General features: G+C 41.3%; 1 protein-coding gene across 10 annotated transcripts in view; it reads right to left on the bottom strand.

The window, feature by feature from the left end:
- NHSL1 (NHS like 1) overlaps window positions 1-20,284 on the bottom strand; it is a 176,812-nt gene that overhangs the window by 5,638 nt on the left and 150,890 nt on the right. For 6 of the 10 annotated variants that reach the window (XM_071740773.1, XM_071740763.1, XM_071740769.1 and 3 more), the window contains 4 exons: window positions 18,864-19,056; window positions 13,885-14,016; window positions 872-4,285; window positions 220-349 (listed from right to left, as the gene is read on the bottom strand). In XM_071740773.1, the coding sequence (XP_071596874.1) occupies window positions 220-349; window positions 872-4,285; window positions 13,885-14,016; window positions 18,864-19,056 (3,869 nt within the window). The remainder of the gene's footprint in view (window positions 1-219; window positions 350-871; window positions 4,286-13,884; window positions 14,017-18,863; window positions 19,057-20,284) is intronic. The other 4 variants (XM_071740766.1, XM_071740770.1, XM_071740764.1 and 1 more) reach the window with 3 other exon arrangements.

Raw genomic sequence — 20,284 nt, 5'->3', positions numbered from 1 at the left:
TTAATATAGTAGCTTTCTGTTTAGAAGGTGTTAAATATATTTGTAAAACAATAAAACACAGGTTCTTTTCCATATATAGCCTTAGTAGAAAGTTGATTCATGTGTGCTTTCTGTTAAAGCAGTGACTGTTGTAATTGGGTGTTTTAGTAAAACAGTGTTAATTAATTTTTGAGAGAACTAGAAGACCTGACAGTACGGGAAAGGCAATTTCTGCAGTACCTGTGAATGGCTGCAAAAAGATCCTCAGTAGTCCTTGGTCTCGCTGGTGTTGCCACTCCATCCGTCTCTTCCCCATAACTATTGCTTGGCAGGAATGAACTGTTCACTCTATCTGATTCAAACACCTCCACTATGCAGAGAGAATGAACAGTACTGTCAGTCTGTCATGGGAACCCAGCAGACACATAATCCTGAAACCCATCCCTCATCACTGCCTCTGAGGCAAAGCAGAGACTGAGTGAGTGAGTGCACCTTTGTCACTGCTGCAATTCCAGAACAACGCTTGCTTAGGAAACCACAGTGCCCATACTCTCACACACAGACAGAGAACAATACCGAAAGAAAATACAGCTTCCACTAAAATGCAAAACTGAAATGAAAACAGCTAACTGTATTTTCAGAGCATCTTTTAATCCTAGCACAGTTTAGTAAAGTGGAATTTTTATTTCCATATCTGCAAGAACGAGAAGTGATAAAGAAATTAAAAGAAATGATCCCTGCAACTTTCTTCAGGCTCTTGGTTTTAACTATTCCAAGAAGCTCTTTTCTCTACAGAAGCCCACCTGAATGCTAGGATTGCTATTTTCTCCCCTCAGCTTCTTTAAAATAGCTACTGCTGCATCTGAAGAAGAGTCAGAGAAGAGAAACTCACCACTTTCGTTCTCGTGAGATAGATGGCCCTCAGTGTTACTGCCGTTGTCTTGGCTGCTGCCCGAACTGCTTCCTTCATCGAAAGTGGACTGCTCCTCCTGCCTGGGTTCTTCTTGAACTGGTGATGCAGCGGGCTGTACCACAAAGGCATTAGCTTTTGCTGTCTCAGAGAAGGTGAATCTGGCAGCTCCTCCCTCAGGAACCAGGCTGCCAGAGTCCATCTTGCTAGAACTGAGTCCATCTGTAACACAGTTTCTCGCCTCCTCGCAGTGTGCAAGCACAGCGTCTCTCTTAGTTGGGCTTGATATGCTTCTGACAGAATCACTCACTTCAGCTATTTTCTCTCCTGGAAGATCTAATTGTGGAGGTGGTACAACAAGGAACAGTTTGGGTTTCTTTGAAATAGGAGGTGGTTTCTTGCTTGGCAGTACAACCTGAGTCTTGCTGGGAGCTGCTGGTGACCCCTGAAGTGACATGCCAGAATGGAGGTCTTTGCTCTGCACCAAAGACTCAGGTGTGTCTTCAGTAGCTGTCCCCAGTGAATCAGATTCAAAAGGCTTGTTTAGACCTACTGCACTTGCAGGCACTTGATCACTGTCGAGTGCAGCCACGTCATCAGAGAGGATGAGAGGAGAACCCCGAGCCAGCGCTGGAACGGGGTTTTTAAATGAAGCACCTTGAATTTTCATTTCCTCCTCACCTAAGCTGTTGCTGAGTCTTAGTGAGAGAGATGGCTTTAGGGAAGGCTGAGGTGATGAATTTGCAGTACCCTTTTCCTGACAGTTGGTCTCAGAAGCAGAATCAGGTGATGATTCACCTTCTGTTGCTTTTTTCACAGACCTCAGCTGCACCATTTGCAATGCTTTGGTAGTTACTAAGGGCATCACAGGCCTCGATGCATCTTGCTTGTTGAGTGGCTGTTTCACTGCACTGTAGCAAGAATCTTCCTGGTTACGTTTCTTAAAAGAATACTGTGGATATATTATGTTTGCACCTTTTGTCAGTCTGGGATCAAGCGGTGGTGCTGGTGGTGGGACAGTTACAGGGAAAGTAGATGGAAGAGAAACCGGGGAAGAGAATGAACTCATGGAGGCTTCTTGTGGAAACCATGGGACAGTCTGGACGAAGGAAGAATTTACATCAGCTTCTGGTGGAGGAGGGGGGAATGTGGGAGAGGCTGGCAGTGGTGACAGATCCATGACTTCTGGAGGTGGAGGAGGGGGAGGAGAAACTTCGGGGCAATGTGGAGGTGACGATGGAAGAGGAGGGGGTGGAGGAGGTGCACCAGAGTCTGGAGGAGAGCTCAGGGTGGGGTCCAATTTCTTCACACTCACACTCCCTTCAGTAGATGTATTTGAAGAAAGAGAAGTGGAGGATGAAGAAATGGAGACTGAAGACAGAAGAGAGGACTTCCTTTCAGGCACTTTAGGCTTCAGCTTGGATTTCCCATTTCCTGATGATGCAGATTTTAAAAACACAGGCACTGGAGTAAGCGCAGTGGGTGTATTGGACTGGCTGGAGTACCCACTCGATGGTGATGTGACTCGGTGGGATTTCTCCGGAGAAGTGCTCTTTGGTTTGGCCAGTCCACTGGGCACTTGTGGCACAGAAGCCCTTGAGCCATCACTGAGGTGGCTGATGCTGTAATCACTGAGAGCAGATGATGTACTGGCAGAATGGGTCACCGGGGATTTCACCTGGTCATCTGCCACCGCGGCGTAGTCACTGTAGTAACCCCACTGGTCGGCGTACTCCGACTTGATGCTACTTGTTTCACTCTGAGAGGGGGTGACTGTGCAGATGGAGTACAGGTTTGGAGCAGTAGTGGACATCACGCCGCTGCTTGCGCTGACGGAGCTCTGGCTGCGGGAGCGCAACACCCAGGGATCCTCATAATCACTGCAGGGGCTCTGGGAAGGGGAGCTGCCGTTTTTGCACTTGAGATTCAACTGCAGAGACTGCTGGAGGGTGGCGATGAGGGTTTCATCAAGTACCTGCCCATTGGATTGGGCTTTTTTCTTGGGCATCCTCCTGAGTGAGTCTGTTCTGGATGGTGGCAAAGGTGGCTTCTTTGCCTTTTTCAGAGAGATGTTTCTTACAAGGGATTTGTCACCTTGGCCTGATTGGTCATCCTGATGTTTCTTTTCCTTTCCTTCAAAGACATTTATCACGCTGTTCCCAAAGCCATTAGTACTATCACACGGCATGTCTGACTTCAGTCCGGAGTCCATATGCATGGAACTGTAATACCCATCATGATCCACAGAACACAGAGAAGTAGAATCATCCCTGACCGAAGCCCTCTCCAGGCTGCTGCTGCTCAGGTTGCTACCTGGAGTGGCACAGCCTGGTGGGGTACAAACCACCTTGCGTGAGGGAGTCTCACTGCTTTCTGCAGACTTGTACAGCCAGTGCTCCGTGCTGTTCACTCCCGCTTGCGCTCGCTCCCCTGAACAGCTAGATTCACTCCTGCCATCGCTGTCCTGGGAAGGGCTTGGTAAAGCAAGATTGTTCCTACAGCTGTAGCTCATGCTCTGTGACCCAGCCTCTGCATTCCCAGGAGTGCTGAGAGAGACAGCAGAGTCACCAAGAGAAAGCATCATGACAGTATTAGATGGGATGGTATCCGAAGTCTGCGAGTGACGCGTAGAGCTGCTCTCGCTCCAGTTACCACTTGATGAATGGTGATCTTCTTTCCCAGCTACTGCACTGCTGGCAACGGGATTGTCTCTGGGCTTTGGGTAGGCAGCAGAGCTGGTGATTTTACTGTCTGATGATCCAACACTCTGGGCAGTGTGAATAATGATAACTTCTGAGGAGGATGACAGCGTTGCATTGGGTATGATGCTCGTCGAGTAGGTGGCATGAGGAGAGACCACACATGCAGGGCTTGGGGGCTTTTCACTATCACAGCTTCTGACCTCTTGAGACTTCGGCCTTGGCAGGGTCCCTGCCGCGGTATTATTCCTCAGATTCACAGCACTATCATCCACTTGCAGTTTGCTTATCTGGTGGGGTAAAGTGCCAGCGATGTCTTCTGCCTGCTTAGAGATGCTCTGCGTCTGCTCTAGGGACTGCAGAGACACTCTCGCACCGGCCCGAGGCAAGCTGTGAAAACCCATGTCGCTATTTTGTCGAGAAGCAAATATAACTGCAGCAGAATCACTCATCACTGACATGTTTCCAGATGAGCTGGAGAACTGAGACATCTGGGCTGCGATGCCTTGTCCTTTCTGCGCTCGTATTCTTCTCATTGAAGGGGGCACAACTTTAACTTCCTCCGTCTGGCAGCTGGTGTCCTTGGTCTCAGAGCGCTGCATTGCAGAGCGATAGCTGTCTAGTCTCCCTAGTGTGGAACAGTGCTCTGGGACATACATCGAGTGCCCTCGGAAATCACTTTGGCCAGTGCCAACTGCTGGAGTCAAAATAAAAGAATTATTCCTTGAAACACAAATACACGTTTATCTTCTTACTCGTTTAAAATCAAAAAAGCCCCAGCAAACTGATTGATCCCCATGCTCTCGAAGGTTATGCCTTCTGAAAAAGAATCTGCAACAATGGATTTTGCAGAAGCATTTCTGCATCTCTTCCCTTTTTCCTTATTTGCAGGAACCTTCTGCTTACAGAATCTTCTGCGTTCCTGTCGCACATTCGACACATGAAATCCTGTTTATGACATGGTAATAATTTCCATACCAATCAGTTATGCCAGAAACCAAGTAGCACCATTTGACTTCCAGTAGGCAAAGCAGCAGGAACAGACAAAAGCCTGAGAAACGTGAAGTGTGTTCCCATGCTAATGCCTCATGCAATAAAGAAAAGGGGAAGGAAACGTAGAGACGAACGTGAATAATCAGATCTGCTTTTTAAAAGCATTACACCTCAGAAAAAAAAATATCAGGAGACAGGGATAGCTCTCTCAGTCTTGTAGTTCATCTGAAAGGAGGCTAACACATTGAAACGTGCTATTTTTCACCATGAACAATACACATAACAGCATTTATACAAAGACACTATCCAGCACTGCAAAGAAAACCATTAAGTAACATTTCAACATGAAACTGCTTTCTATTTATCATAAAGGAGAAAATCCAAGAAGTGGGGAAAAGAAACAGCTAGTGCTAATGGTCATCTCATCCTCAGCACTGTCAGTAAATAAGAAAAGATTGCTATTTATTTCTAATGAAGTAATAATCATATATTATCATAAAATACAGTTATCGCTGGGTCAGTCAAAAGGACTCTAGGGTTGTTCTAAATTTACATTTTTATAGGTAAGCTGCCTTCTAAAATCACAAACCAGAGCACTGCTTCAAAAATTAGTCTCTGTAAGGCTGTTGCTCTTCAGTTCAGTTGCATTACAGTATAAATAGCAGAGAGGCAGGCGTGCTGCTGAAGATGCTTGTAAGGATGCTGCATATGTCACTGCAGGGGGAAAAGTGGTTAATTCAAGTCTCCACCTTCAAGCTACTCTCAGGAGTGACTACGTAGCGTGCCTGATAGGCCTGTTCTCCTTTCACATTTACTATATGGATCTGGATCAGGAGGATAGGTTTTCTCATCATGCAGCTTTAAACACCACTTAAGAGGACATTTAATTATCCTTACTCTTGGCAGGCAAAAGAGGCATTTAGGGTAAGGAAAAGAGGGCTCTAAAAAGCTACAGTGAAAGCAGCACACAAAAAGATTGTTTACTTCTTTTCCCCAGGCATATAAGCAGTCTTTTAGCAGCTTGAAGCCTATTTAGTTTGCTTTGTGTAGATTCTCTTGCTCTCAGGAAAATTCAGTCTTTTTCTGCTTCTGGTAGAGGTCTGAAGCAAAGCTAGATACTTGGGTGCTGGCACACATCTTGGATAACCTAGTATGACATACTGTCACAACAGATGGACTACTGCAGCCAATCAAGAGAGAATATTTGCATATTCTGTATACAGTTATTAAGAACTGTACAGTAAGAAAAATTTAATTTTGTTTTCCATGCATATTTTTCCATTGTATATTATTCTAGAATAAGCTTAAGAGAGAGAAAAACATCCAAGTAGACATTCCAAATGTTTCTGGAATCAAGACATAATTCATAACTACTACTAGCCAATTAAAAGTAGCCAGTAAAAAAATCTGTGTACTAAGTTACATAAAAGAGACAGGGCATTTTTCTTCTTTCTGCCACTATGAAGTGTACACACACAAGAGAGAAAGGATGAGGCTTGCGAAGAACAAAGCTGTCAGCACTACAGCAAATATCTACTACTGTCACATACTGATCTGTGGCTGAGAGCACCTCATTTCAGTATGCAGTAAGTTTGTATTCACAAAAAAAGCTAAATGCACTCTGCAAGCAGCGTAACACACATGGACAGTTTATACTTGTCTAAAAGGCTACTTGCTAGGGAAGGCAGACGGCAAAGAAAGACAATGCTGGACCTGCTAAACCTCCTCATTCCTCCTTCCAAAAACCAGGAGTGTCAGAATGTATTAACAGGACATACTGTTTATTGAAAAGAAACCACGATGCCTTAAAATGCCTGAAACACAAAATTAAACCTTGGCCGTATGTTTAAGCTACTAAAAAAAAAGAGGCCAAAGACTCTTCTTACATCAATCCAGTCTAAGCTCTTTTCCAGCAAGGAAGGTTGTACCGAAATGCCTAGGGAAGCACCTCCTGCCCCAATCCCTGGCATCCATACCTGGGAGCCTGGGAGACTGCAGGATGCCCCAGACCAGAGGGGAGGAAAAGGGTAACAAGGGAGCAGCACAGAAAACCAAGCACACTGCTGAGCAGTTACTTGTACTAGAATATTTGTTACTAGAATGGATGTAATTAAGTTAGGGTCCTGGTTAATATACTTATGGTAACTGCACAAATTGACTCAACAACAGTGAAGTTTTACAGCCTCAGTACTACAGGGAAGCCTGTCAAGGTTGGTCTTTGCAGCAGTGCAAGGCTTGTAGTTAGAATGGTTCAGAGCCCATAATTTATGGGTTCAGAGGAGGCAGGACAGCCCAGTCTCAGAAGTATAAACTACAGGGTTACATCCTTCCGTCAAGTTCAGCCTTTCATGGATGTTGCTATTACAAGAACACAACTTTGAGGATTTAAATGTTTTTGTAGATCTCTGGCATATCCCGAAATTCAGCTTTGGTTTTCTTTTCATGTATGTGCACAATGTCATGCAAAGGTTGTAAGGATTTACTTGTCCTTTATAGTACAGCTATTGCTTTTTTTACAGTTCTGTTTCCTGAAGAGGGACAACAGAAATCTGCAGGGAAAATAGTTCAAAAAACAAACCAAAAAAACCAAACAAAAACCAATAAACAACCAAAGGAACATACAGGACTCAGGCAATCTCTTAAAATGTTCAGGGTTTTAAGATTTTGGTAGATTTCAGAGGAAGGTGGCTTGTAGTATTTTGTTCATGTTTCTCAGATGCACTGTAAAAGCTTCACTTCCTTCCACAGTAACACTGAAAAGCAAGGGTTTTCAAAAATTCTTATAATCAAACCGCCTTTGTTGGTACTGCAGCTAAAAGATGACACTCCAATTCCAAGAGACAGATCAAACCTGTAATTGACAACTACACTGAAAATGCTAAGTCTCTCAGAAAATCCTCTACTTAAGTAACAGTCAGAAGTTGGAAGATGTGTCTGGAATACCAAAATTCTGAAACGGAATCAGAGCTTTTACAGAATACCACCCACAAATCCTTCTAGTTGTAGGGATGATGTCTGAGCAGACAGCAGCAAAGATTATTGCAGAACTGGACATCAGGCTACAGATGCTGAACATTATGAAGTCAGAAGTGTCTGAATTTGGCAGTGCAATAAATGCAGTTGCAAGGTGATCATCTTGTCTACATTTTACATTATGCTGTGTCCAGTAGCTCTGCAGTCAGTACTATGTCCACCACAGAAGACCTGTACCTACACTCCTTTTTTTTTTTTTTTTTATATATAACTTTACTTCTTGCTATGCTGAAAATACATCCTAGGACAAATGGACATGTTTAGTGTAAATGTCAGCAGCAAGTAAAGATCACCCACTACCTGGAACAAGTGGAATATGCAATATACTTAACATCTCTTGACATGGCAGCACAGAGGCAAGGTTCAAATGCATACCTTAGTTCTAAGTGCTTGATTCAGGATAGGCACATATAGGTGACACCCATTTTCCCTGACTTGAGTAGTCACTGGTGTTGCTCATTAGAGATGATAGGGATGGAGACTAAATGCAAATTTGATGGAAAAATGTGTGCAGGTAATCCCTAGAGACAGATACCAACCACTAGAAGACTCTCTGTCTCTCTGTGATTCTAGCTGATCTAGTGGCACCAGCAACTTTCTGCAGAAAGGTCCTCTTGGCAGAAAGGTCCTCTTCCTTGAAATTAGTGTAGTAATGGAGGGTTTGAGAGACTAAAGAGAGTGTGGATATCACGAAGAACATGCTTATTTCAAGTAGTATAAAGAAGTAATCTCTATTCCTAAACTTTTTGTCACTACATCAAGTTCTACTATAAGCCCTTGTCTCTGGTGCCACAGGCACATTCCTAAAATTTGTCACTTTCAGCTTCTCATACCCCACTTAGCAATCCTCCTCCAAAACTGGTGATCTAGCCAAGTCACTGTACAGGCAACACAACTTTCCAGTGTTGCAATACCCTTGGAGATTCTTCATCTCTTTTACCCTAGTACCTGTACACCAAATGATTTTTAATAGATCTCAACAACAAACTGACAAGTACATCAGGTTCATGGCAATTTTAAGAAATTTTCACTGTACTCCAGCATTTGTAATCTTCTTTTCAGTACTGCCAACTAAAAAAAAAATATCCCGAATCCTTGCATATATCACTGCCACCCTGAAAGAGAGAATTTTGATGAAAACTCAACAGCCTCTGGTAAAGATTATATTCCTGACATTGCTGTCTTTCATCCTCCACTTAAAGAAAAAAAAAGCAGATGATACACATTTTGTAACATCTTGATGTCTGGATGAACAGTGCTGGAAATGTACAATGTTGAGATACTATGGCTATAAAACCAGTATTAGTCAAAGGCACTGCAACTCTGAAAGAGGGATACTCTCTCCAAAGACTGTTTAAGATGCAACTTGAAGCAGGATGCAGAATTACTTAGCTTGAACAGCTGGGTATTTGCATGGTATTTCTTTAGGACCACTGATATCTGGAATTCTTACCTGTAGGACCTATAACTTTAATGACTGCTAATGTCAAAGGAACTAATTGGAAAAGTATATCAAGAGGAATCTTCTATCAATAGAATAGCTGAGGTCCCAGAGTTCAGAAGGATTCACGTGCCCCCACATTGCTGAGGTGGAATGATTTTCCCTAAGGCACGTCAAAGAAGAGGCTTCAACAGTCCCAAAAGACACCAGAGATACTGGACCAGCAGGGAATCTGAGGTGTATCAGAAGAAAGCAAATGAAGGACTGACTATTCAGGTGTCAGTCATATCCATCTGACATGACTGACAGAAGGTCCTTCAGGTGACAACGCATTGTGAGCTACTGAAAATGAGAGGCAGGGACATAAGCTCAAAGCAAGCATGTGAGGTCATTCTGCCCCTCTGAACCCTGTGGTTAGGAAGAAAGCAAATAAAAAAGTAGATGGGGAAAAAAAAGTCACAGAGCTGAACATCCTGAACTGCACCTTAAGGTGGAAAAATGTTACTGAAATAATTCAAGGAAAGTACACACAAAACATAAAATTAGAAGACATTTTTTAAAAAACAAATCTCTGTTTGATTAAAGAAAAGTAAAATGCCTGGCAGAAGCAAAAGAACCCAAAAGGTGGATAACTTGCAGATGGCTTCCTCTCTCCTGCTTTAGGAAGATACGTATACTTGAAAGGTGAACTGTGAGGGAACCAATACCAAGGCCTGTGACTTGCTCCTCCTGTAACACATATGTTGTCCATCCCTGCCTGGGACAGCACCAGTGCAGAGCTCTGATAAAACACTCACAAGAACCTTCACATAAAGAAAGGTAGTCTGAGAGAGATCCTATAGCAACTGACATAGAGAAGGAACCATAGAAATGTGAAGGCATTTTGCTGCCTTTATTTTGTATGGATAGCTGGCACATGTGAAGGAAGCTGAAGATAACCAAGAGCCAAGAAATGAGCAAGATGTATACCAGGTTTTCCCAGAGAGATGCTCATCCCTACCAAACTACTGCTTGGGAATAATCTTGCCTGAGGGAAGAATATTGGTTTGTATATAAGATGCTATCTGAAGAAGACAGCCAGAGGAAATGGATGATGGCAACACAGAGCAGAGAAACTGGGCACAAAAATTTCATGTGAAACATCATCTCAAAGTTTCCTGCCCTTTCTGCAGTTTTGATCCCACACTGACTCCATTAAATACATATATAATATTTTTATAAGACAATTAAGGTAATTCAGAGGTATGCAAACTTTTTTCATTGCTGTGTTTGGAGAGAGAGGAATGCTGTGCCTTCTCTTACTTTGGTGTCTCCCTGCTAAATAATACTGAGAGGGTCCTGCTGTTAAAACAAAAAAATTGTTCTGAAAATAATTCTCATCTCTAAACTAGTAGGCATCTCAAGTCTTATTCTGTCTCAGCATCCCAGCTATCAAATCACATTTTATTTATGCAGCATGTTTAATGCACAAGTTTCTAGGCTACACAGGGAGACTGGTTCATCTTTGGAAGACACCTGTGAAAACACAGCAGTATCACAATGCTCAGAAGTAGGAATGTTTAAAGACATTTTCAGCACGTGCCTCATGGGTACAATTAATGATTCCTTTCAGTATGTTTGGCTAAATTCTACAAGGGTACCACGGCTGCTGAGCTCAGGCCAGTAATCAGCACAGGCTTTCTCTTCTGTCTGGCCTTTTTTGTTCTAAAGGAGGCCAAGCAGCCAGGGGAGAACCCCAGTAGTCTGGCCTGGCAGAAGGTCTTCCAGGCTCTCTCACAAGAAATGAAAACAGTTCAAGCTTGGTTGAAGCTTTGAGGTTCTCTCAAGTTTCCATTTCCTTCTGAAGGATAAGCAAGAGGTAACAATAATCTGCTATATGTGTTAGTTATTTAGCCTGCACACAGCAACTTTGGTGTACCAAGGGATTTTAATCTTTGTGTAAATATTATCGCCATTCACAGCAATTCTTCAGGGGAGAAACAAAGAGATTTATTCAGCTGAAACCACAGGGAGAATGTCAATAGGCAAAATGCAATTGCTTGATTTGGAGTTTAGTCCGGATCCTTGTTCTGATCAAATGAACTGTGGAATGTTTTAAAACAACTCCTTGTTTATTTTGGGACAGTGTAAGAGAAATTTGCTACAGAAATATTTGGGGAGTGACAGAGGAGAAAAGGCAGAAAGAGCACTGAACAAGGATGGGGGAGACCTAATTTATTCCCAGCCTTGCCAGCAGCCTGGTGGGTGACTCAGGCTAAGTCACTTCACTGCAGCATTCCTGGTTTCCCCATCTAGAAGATGAAGATACTGGTAGCTGTTCTCAAGTGCACTTTGTTTCTAGCAATGGAAAGCAATACACTAACAGGATGGACACCCTTTTCCTGTCGTACATTTTGCTGTCTGGGTAACAACCAACCACCACAGAAGGAACGTGAGGCTCCCCAGACAACTTCCACCATAGGGCAGATGGCTGAAGCTCTACATTTCTGCAGGTTCTAGGCCAGGGAACCTTCCAGAGAGAGCTCCTACAGTGGGATACTGCCAGCCCTGAAATTTCTGTAACTTAAAACAGTGGCCAAGGAAAACCTTCAAGCAGTGCAACATGAAATGTGCTCAGCAGAGAGATGAAAGACCAAAATCAAGACTGTAAAACATCACCCTTATTGCAAACAAACTGGCAACTTTGTATCACAGACTTGCTTTAAAATAGGAATTCAGGATTTCTTTTCAAGACAGATGCCAACTGCATTCTCATTTTATTCCACCAGGTAAAATAGAGTTGATGTGTTCAAGCACTAACCATCAGTCTGAAGTGGTCACAAAGGTAACCTCAAAGTTTTGTAAACCCTGTCAGCAGGAAGCATTCTCCACCCATCCACCCAAGTGCAGCTGTCACACATTTAAAACTGACATGCCTGAAAGAGTTTAAGGAACACCAACAGATGACAACCAGTAGTGAGGAACAGTGTTCTGCTTCACCCTGCTTTTCTCTGCTTTCCACCCCTAAAGTCCTACATGTGTCAAAGAGAATCTCTGATGAAAACTATGACCTTGGTACGTGTATAATTTTCAGAATACCACTCTAGGCTCAAGACCACTGTTACAATCCTGAAAAGGAAGTTTAAGGGATGTCCTGTATTGGTTTTGCACTTAAGCAGCACAAGTGTTTTTAAGTAGTACGTCATTTCACCTCAGCTTTAGACAAACAGCAAAACAATTTAGTTTAAAATGGAAGAAGGGAATGTCAAAAGTATCCATCCTGAGCAGATGAGGATGAGGGTTGTCTCTGCCGTTCTTCAAACCAGCTGGAAACACAGCATCAGAGGGATTAGCCTCAGAGATACCTAAACCAGAAGGGAATCTTTTGTTAAGAATGATTTGATGTTAAGCTTTACATAGCTTTGTTTCCAGCTTTGATCTTTGGTAACTCTCAAGCTTGCTTATTGTTGTCGTTCTTTTAGAAAATGACACATCCAAGTTTTGACCTCCAGGAGGACTCCAGGTCTGGAAAGTGTTTCCTGCCAGATGGACAGTGAAGAGTGAGAAAAGGAACCCACACTATGAGGATGAGTTCCTTACAGCAGGCACAAAACAGCACCCATCATATAGGAAGAGATTCATGAAGACACCAGACAGCTTTGGACAAATCTCAGTACAGCAGTTAGAAATCAAATAATCATGTGAGATACAAAGTTAATGAAATATAATGCTACCTAACTTCAGCTGTCCTAATAGATTAGGGCAACTGAATTTTCTTTCCTGAGGCATAGAATTCCCATGGCAGAGTACTGTTTCATTATAGATGCTAAAAGGGCACAGTTTCACTCACAAACTGCTCTTCATGCACTTGCTCATTTCTTGGCTTTCATTAGCTCATTTTAAACCTATCCAGACAAACTACATATTTCTGCTTGTGCTTCTTAAAAATCTAAACAAAAAGCCAGTAATTGATAATATAATTTTAAAAAGAGATGCAAACTGCAAGGTAGTAAAACTTATTGAAATCGCCAACATGAGACAATTCTTCATGTAAAAACACCTACAACTATGTCCTGCCAGACTATTTCAAAAGACATTCTTCCTCTACTGCAAAAAAAAGGGAGGGGGAGCATAATTTTATCTGTGAAGTTAACGTTTGAGGAAAATGGAATCATAATTTTAAATAATAAATAAAAATTACCAAATTTAAATCAAAGAGTTCTGGAAAAAGTGGTTGAAAGCGCTGCCAAAGTTCAGAGTGCTTTATCAGCTTTGAGTATCACATATGTTCTATCTGCAGAAGAGGACAGACTGAGCTAGTGTTAATAGGACCAAGTAAGGATTTTTCCTCTGGAATATATGCAATAGCTAATAAGCCTATATAAACTACTTCCAATCAAGTAACTGACACTTATGGGGTTGCCAATTAGGTTTAAACTGAACTGGAAAAGATACAGGTTTTTTGCTGTTGATGAAAACTTTCTTGTTTTACACCCCTAACTAACTATTTACAAGTCAAAATGACCGCCCACTTCAGTATTGCTTCCGTAAGTATCCCAGATCAAACCTCCAGGAAAGCAGTGAAGTTGAGAAACCTCACATCCCTGCAGATTTCCACTGAACCAGTATGCCATTTTCCAAATACCCTTTTCCCTTCAACAGATGGAAGTGAACAGATAAAAGGTCCTAATTTCCCAATGTACAAGGTGGCAAGGAGGCACACACATCTTTGGAACTGTAATAGGCTATCAGACTGTATTGGTTTCATGAGCACTGGTAATGTTATTAGTCGAGTAATGATAAGCAGTGACAATGAACAGTGGATGGAATACAGTTCTGATGAGCCATACCTAGCTCCTTTTGTATGTTGTCAGGGATTCCTGTAATAGTCTTTCTCCTTTTGACTTTCTTCGGCCGTCTTACCACCGTGTCTGTGTAAATTAGAGACCGCCGAAGGCTGGCTTGGCGGTCGAAATTCTCCCCTAATACATGGTAGAACAAGCAAAGCAACATTACTTCCAAGCACGCTGACATCATGCACTTTCTTCCACTAGTTTTGTTGTAGAAATGGAAAAAAAGGCATTAATAAATGATGTTAGCTTGGTCCTACAATGAAGGAAGATACGGCATATCGTTATAGTAAGGCTTTAGATACACATATTCATTACAAAGTAAGGGAGGTTTTTAAAGGAATTTTGACTTCTTGAACCCAGCAGCTCTAATGCCACGTGAACGGAAACCTTCCTTCAATTTTGTCCCTTTAATTTGTCCCTTTGTGGTATTTTGTGTGTGGTTTTCTTGTTTTATTTTTAAAGTAACGAGCTGCTGGAGAAGCAAATCTGCTCATGAAAATGAAAGATTGCAATGGTTTACACAGGAACAGACATTGCTATTGGCAACAGCTATTACAGCATCTTTGCACAGCTCCATCATTAAATCACATACGATGCTTCTTTTTCATTCCAAGTTGCTCTGAACCTGTCAAGTGCACCACATTTCTGGTGGTGATCTTTTAGCATGAATTCGAATTAATACTGTGGAGCATGCAGAGATCAAGCTGATCTTGTGGTCTCAAATATTTTCAGTCAGAGTGAAACCTCATACACGATGATAAAAATATACAATGGCAAGAGCTGAAAAAATGTGTAAGTGCACGTTGCCAGACAAAGCCTTATGATGACCATGTGCCGTATCATAATGGGACCCAGAAGCACCACTATCATAAAGCAGCTTTTCTTTAGGAATTCACTTTTCTTTAGAGGTTTATAATTTGGCCATTTTACTTGTGGCAAGATAAAACTTGCCCTATTGACTGTGAGCTGAATTAAAAAATAATTCTCTGTCACTTCTAAAAATCTAATGACTACCTCCCACATCTCACACGTAAACTCCCTTTCTAGAAGTTACAGCATTTAAAACCACTGCTATATGTCCTTTAGATGACCCATTTAAAACTTAAAACACAGAAAAGACTTGATATACATGTATATCACTTTTGTCTTGTATGATTTTTTTTTAAAATTGATGACCAAATTATTTACCTCTAAAAAGTGATTAATGCACAGTAACTAATACATTATAAATATTATCCCTGGCTGACTGCACATCAGTATGATGTGTGTCATGCAAATAGCATAGAAAACCTCATTACCTCTATAACAGTTAAAGATACAGTCACATATGAAAGTATAGCATGTGGACTTGTGAAAATGCAAGGAAAAAACGTAGCAGTTTCATTCACCATACTGTAAATATAAAGACTCAGACTCTGTTAGACTGGTGCCTTGTGCTCCTATGTGCTGCACTTATCCTAAGCAGAATCCTTGCAGCTACAAAGAAGTGCCAGCTTCATCCAAGGTTCAGACTGGTTGAAAACAGGGCAGATTAATGGAGGAGAAAAAGCCCATGGGATCTATAAAATTTGGATCTATAGATTCCACTGGCTTAGTAGAAGCCCTGAAATATTGAGACAAGCTATCCACTGTCTTGGGCACTACCACAATTCAGATGTTAGGACCCGTTTCAGGTCAGGGGCAGGACCATTGCATAATCCTGTCTTTCCTGATATTAACAACACTAGCCACAGTGTAACAAATCCAAAGAACATGAAGGAAAAACTTTGCACCTCTGAACATCTCTTTATCAATTCAAAGGCCAGCAATTATGCCTCGGATAATGAGTTGCAAGGAAATTAGAAACAGCTTTGAACACCCTGGAATAAAATGTATTTGGCAAGTAGAGGGTGCATACAAGGAGAGAGTCTTTGACATGAAGCCTCAGACAGCACAAACAGGATATCCATGGGGAAATGTTACTGTGTCGGCTGATCCACAATAACATCTTCCCCGAAGCTACCCAAGAGCTAACTCAACCAATCCATCTTCAATGGCTTTTGATTCACAAAGGCTTTCTCAAAGCCACTGGGCAAATTTGTAGAATTTCAATAATTTGCTTCAATAAATTACAACAAGCAAAATAATAATGTCTTTTTTTCCTTCTTAATTGAATTTTTTTTTTAAGAATATAACAATATTCGTGTTAAATATATTTTGCAGATTTAAAGATACTTTTCTCCTTCTGCTACATTTTTGTAACAAATTATCTAGACATTCCTCATGGGGTTTGCTCGGGTTTCCCTCAGGCACTTTATTCATCTTCCTTGGATTCACCGAAAATAAATTTAAGTATGTGCTTAGATCTCACTGAAGTCAGTCAAGCTGGACTCAAGGAAATGCTTAAATGTTTTACAGGATCCAGCCTGGTGCTGATTACCTCCACCATCACCGGGCTCCTCCATCTGGAAAGAAAGTTAGTTCCAGAGAACCCCCAAAGAGCAGACACCTTCATACAGCTTTTAACCCCCAAGATACATAAAAGCAAAGACAGGACACCACTGAAAATTCAGCCCAACCCCTTCCAGGCCACAATAAGTTCAGCCCAGGCACTCCCAAAGACTGAAACTGCTTCCCAACCTGGATGTCTACTCAGCATGTTGTCAGCCTAATGCAATATCCCTGCACCTTCAGGCTATCCAACAGATTTTTACTACTACTGTATTAGTTGCAATCTGTTCACCCAAGAGCCCCGAAAGCTGAACTCATGGAGCATTTATTGCACAGCCACGTGAGAGGCCATTGTAGCTGAATCATTACTAATGTGCTGCTGAAAATGCTCTCAATTGCCAGCAGCCTCTTCGGAGGTTAACCTTTTGTTTCATGCCAGGAGAAATAAAATGGAGGTTTTTCTGACCTCTTTTCTGGAAGAGTGAGAAAAAGAGCAAGCGCGGGAAAAAGCCAAAAAATCAAACCAAAAAGCAGCGCTGGTTTGTTGCACACCACATTGGACAAATGGCACAGAATTTTTGGATGTTTTTTTCCTGCCTCGTGCAGTAACGCAGGGAACTTCACAAAATAAAATTACTCGGTGTGTGGGAGGGCAGAGGAGGGGAGCAGATTGTGACTTTTTAAAGAGGAACAAGGACAGCATCTTTCCTCTGTGTGTGTGGCCTGTTACTGTCGCTTGCCTTATTTTACAGTAGCAATGTAATTATTGTTAGAGAAAGGCTTCCTTGAGAACAGTCCACATACTGCAACAGCAATCTTCCTTCACTTCCCTCCCTTTCTATCCCCATCAATTACTGTGTCTGTAAGGGAATAAAGGCTCAACAGCATGCTACAAAAAGGTGAGGTATAATATGCATGTGTACTGTTTTTATCAGAAAGGTTGTGAACTGATGAGTTTGCTCAGTGCAAACCAGACAGTTCAGGGGACACAAAGTTTGCTACACCTGTCAAATCAAGCTGTTTGAAGGCAGAAGCGTTATTTGTTCCCAGTGACAGTGAATTAAATCTGAGAGTTTGTTGATCTCTTTTGCCTCATTTTTCTTCCCATCTGTTTACTTCTCTCATATATTTTCAGTACGCAGAGACATTAAACCAAACAGCAAGTAACTCTTTCTGTAGGTACACCCTATTCCTGTTGTTGCATTATCTAAGCTCTGCTTAAACTCATCAATTATGTCAGATTATCTGTTGTTCCCATAACTTCTCCTTCTGCAACTGTATCCTGCATTCTCCAGATAATGCCAACTGGCCTAGCAACATTTTAGCATTGCACTTGTTTACCTTCTATTTATCTTCCCAGATGAGTATTTTTGATGTTGTTGTCTTCATGTTATTTATTTCAAATATTTTCTGGTGTGCGTTTGAGGAAGCATTTCTTGTTGATTTCTTGGAGCTCTCTGATGTTTGTCACAAAAGTACTGCTCTTATACTACTTAAATATTTAAATACTGCTAAATACCATTATTTGAAATACTAGTTTATAAAAATAAATTTGAAAAAACTACTGGAAGTCACATTAGGAAAGGGAACACCCAATTTACTTTCAAAACAAAACCAAACATTGCAAGCTACTGACTGCAGGAGAGAGCATGGAGCCAGAGAGCCCCATATGGTATTTGAAACAAGTAATTGGATATTGAATATCATTCTGGTTTTGGCAGGCAAACGGTCAGTTATTTGAATTAACTAATAACAGACAATCTTGACACTGTGCAGAAAAAGAGGGATTATTAAATTGAAGTGATAATTCGATCATTCACAGAAACTGTGTTTACATTCAACGAAATATCTATTCAGCAATAGGCTTTAACATAATTTAACTTCCAGAGCAGGAGTTCTGCAACCGCAAAGCCAAAAAGCATTTTCAAAAAGAAGTTAATACACAGTTCATGACAAGAAAATGCATGCTATTGTCACATAAGTCAAATGTCTTACCAAAGGTCTTGCTTGAAAATGTAGCCCCTTTTGCTGTTCTTACCCTACTGTCCCAGACACCTAAACCTCTTGTTGCTGATAGAAATAAAACCACAGAGTTCTTTTCCTTGAATTTTGTTACATTCAGTCCTTGTAATACAGAAGTCCCTGACAACCTGCCTTACACAAAATTCCTAGGAAAAAAATCCTGAAATATCATTAGCACTGCCTAAAATATGATTTTCCCTTATATATCTTCAGTGCAGTCCACAGCAAAACTCTGCTATTTATCAACCACCTTCTTCTATTTCATGAAAATCTAATGCCATTTCAAGGTAACATTGTGTAAGATTATCTTCATTAGTGATCACTTTAAGGGATTTGAGGTTTTCTCATTAAGTTTGGAGATGGACTATTAAATGCAAAACACTTTAAAAAGAAAGGTGCAGTAAGTAATTTAGAATTCATGCATTAAATATATGAGTGTCAAAATACTACTGAACAGTATGGATCCCCTTTTATCCCTTCCTTCCCTCATCAGTGTAATGTAATGACTGAAATTGAAAGCCTACCAGTCACATTAATAGGAACCACATCTGTTTGGACTGCCTGTGCTTGTTGTCGCATTTTCTCCTCTGGTGTTGGCAATGGAAGTGACTTGGTCCAGTTGGTTTGGGTGTTAATATCTGATATCTCATTTGGAACTGGAGTTTTAGGCCTTTTGATGGTAACAGTATCTTCTTCTTCCGGGGAAGAGAGGGGACACTGGGAACAGAAATACATGCAACAGTGTAAGTTTACTACAATAAAAAAAAAAAAAAAAAAAAAAAAAAAAAAAAAAAAAAAAAAGTGTAACTCTAGTATTACTAAAGTATTGCCACTGCAGTCATCATTATTGCTTGTGGAGCAAAATACACCCTCACCAATATCACAACTTGACCGACACAAAGAACAACATAAAATAACAACAAATAAACAACCCGCAACACAAACCACCTGGATTGTATTTATTCAAAACCGCTAATCAACCTAAGGAATATATACCATTGAGAAAGAAAAGAGTGATCCTGAGCAAAGCAGAGCATAGTAACTAGTTATCTTACACACTGACCCTGTCCCTGGAGTGTCTGACCCCTCCCAGTGGCCCATGAGGAAGAGGAGATCTGAGCACTGCTTTGTTCTACCTTTACTAGCTTGTGAGGATGCATAAGGTCTCAGCAAGAAGCCTGTTACCAAGTGAAAGATTTTGGGAAAGCTCAGTAAGAGAACCAGCCAATGTATCCTACAAAACCAACAGCCATGGATCAGTAAGGTAGCAAGAGTAACTTTGCTTTGGCCTTGGAGAAACTGGTGCGACAGTCAAGGGGTTAATTTTGCCCATTTTTCAAGGAAGCAAATAACAATATTAGCAATAGGAAGGTCTTTCCAGAAGTCATTCCCTAGCAAGGAGGAGGATTTCACCTCCATGATGGATGTTTCACTTAAACAAAAAAATCAAACGACCAATAATACAAAAAATCTCCTGGGGAAAAAAGAAAAAAAAAAGAAGTTTTCAAGAGTTTGTGCAAATCCTTCCACCAAAAAAAGCCATAATCTAAAAATGGCATTTGCTGTTGAGGTTCAAACTGATTTTCATTACAAGATCCCTGCTAGTAATGGCAAGAGAAAGCAGTGATGTAGCTTTTTACTAGCAGGACAGTACTAGTTCCTGGCAAACCCTGAGGACAGGCAGGCCTCCCTCTAGGACCAGATCAGAGTTAAAGTCCTCTCCCCTATTTTCTTTATTCCTTTCTCCCTTTGGAGAGTAAAAATTACCCAAAATGGGGTTGTCAGTATTGGATCACAGCCTCCCCCAGTAGCTATTCCCTCCCTACTGTACACAGGCATGGAAAGAAAGAATACAGCTATTTATAACATGTGGATTATTTATTATTGGTTTTGTTGTTATTATTACATCTTAGGCATAGTCTTCTCTTGAAGCTGAATGCTATGC

The sequence above is a fragment of the Heliangelus exortis genome, chromosome 3, assembly GCF_036169615.1.
Source record: "Heliangelus exortis chromosome 3, bHelExo1.hap1, whole genome shotgun sequence".
NCBI classification, from domain to species: domain Eukaryota; kingdom Metazoa; phylum Chordata; class Aves; order Apodiformes; family Trochilidae; genus Heliangelus; species Heliangelus exortis.
The sequence above is the reverse complement of the archived record's forward strand: the minus strand, read 5'-3'. Positions and strand labels throughout refer to the sequence as shown.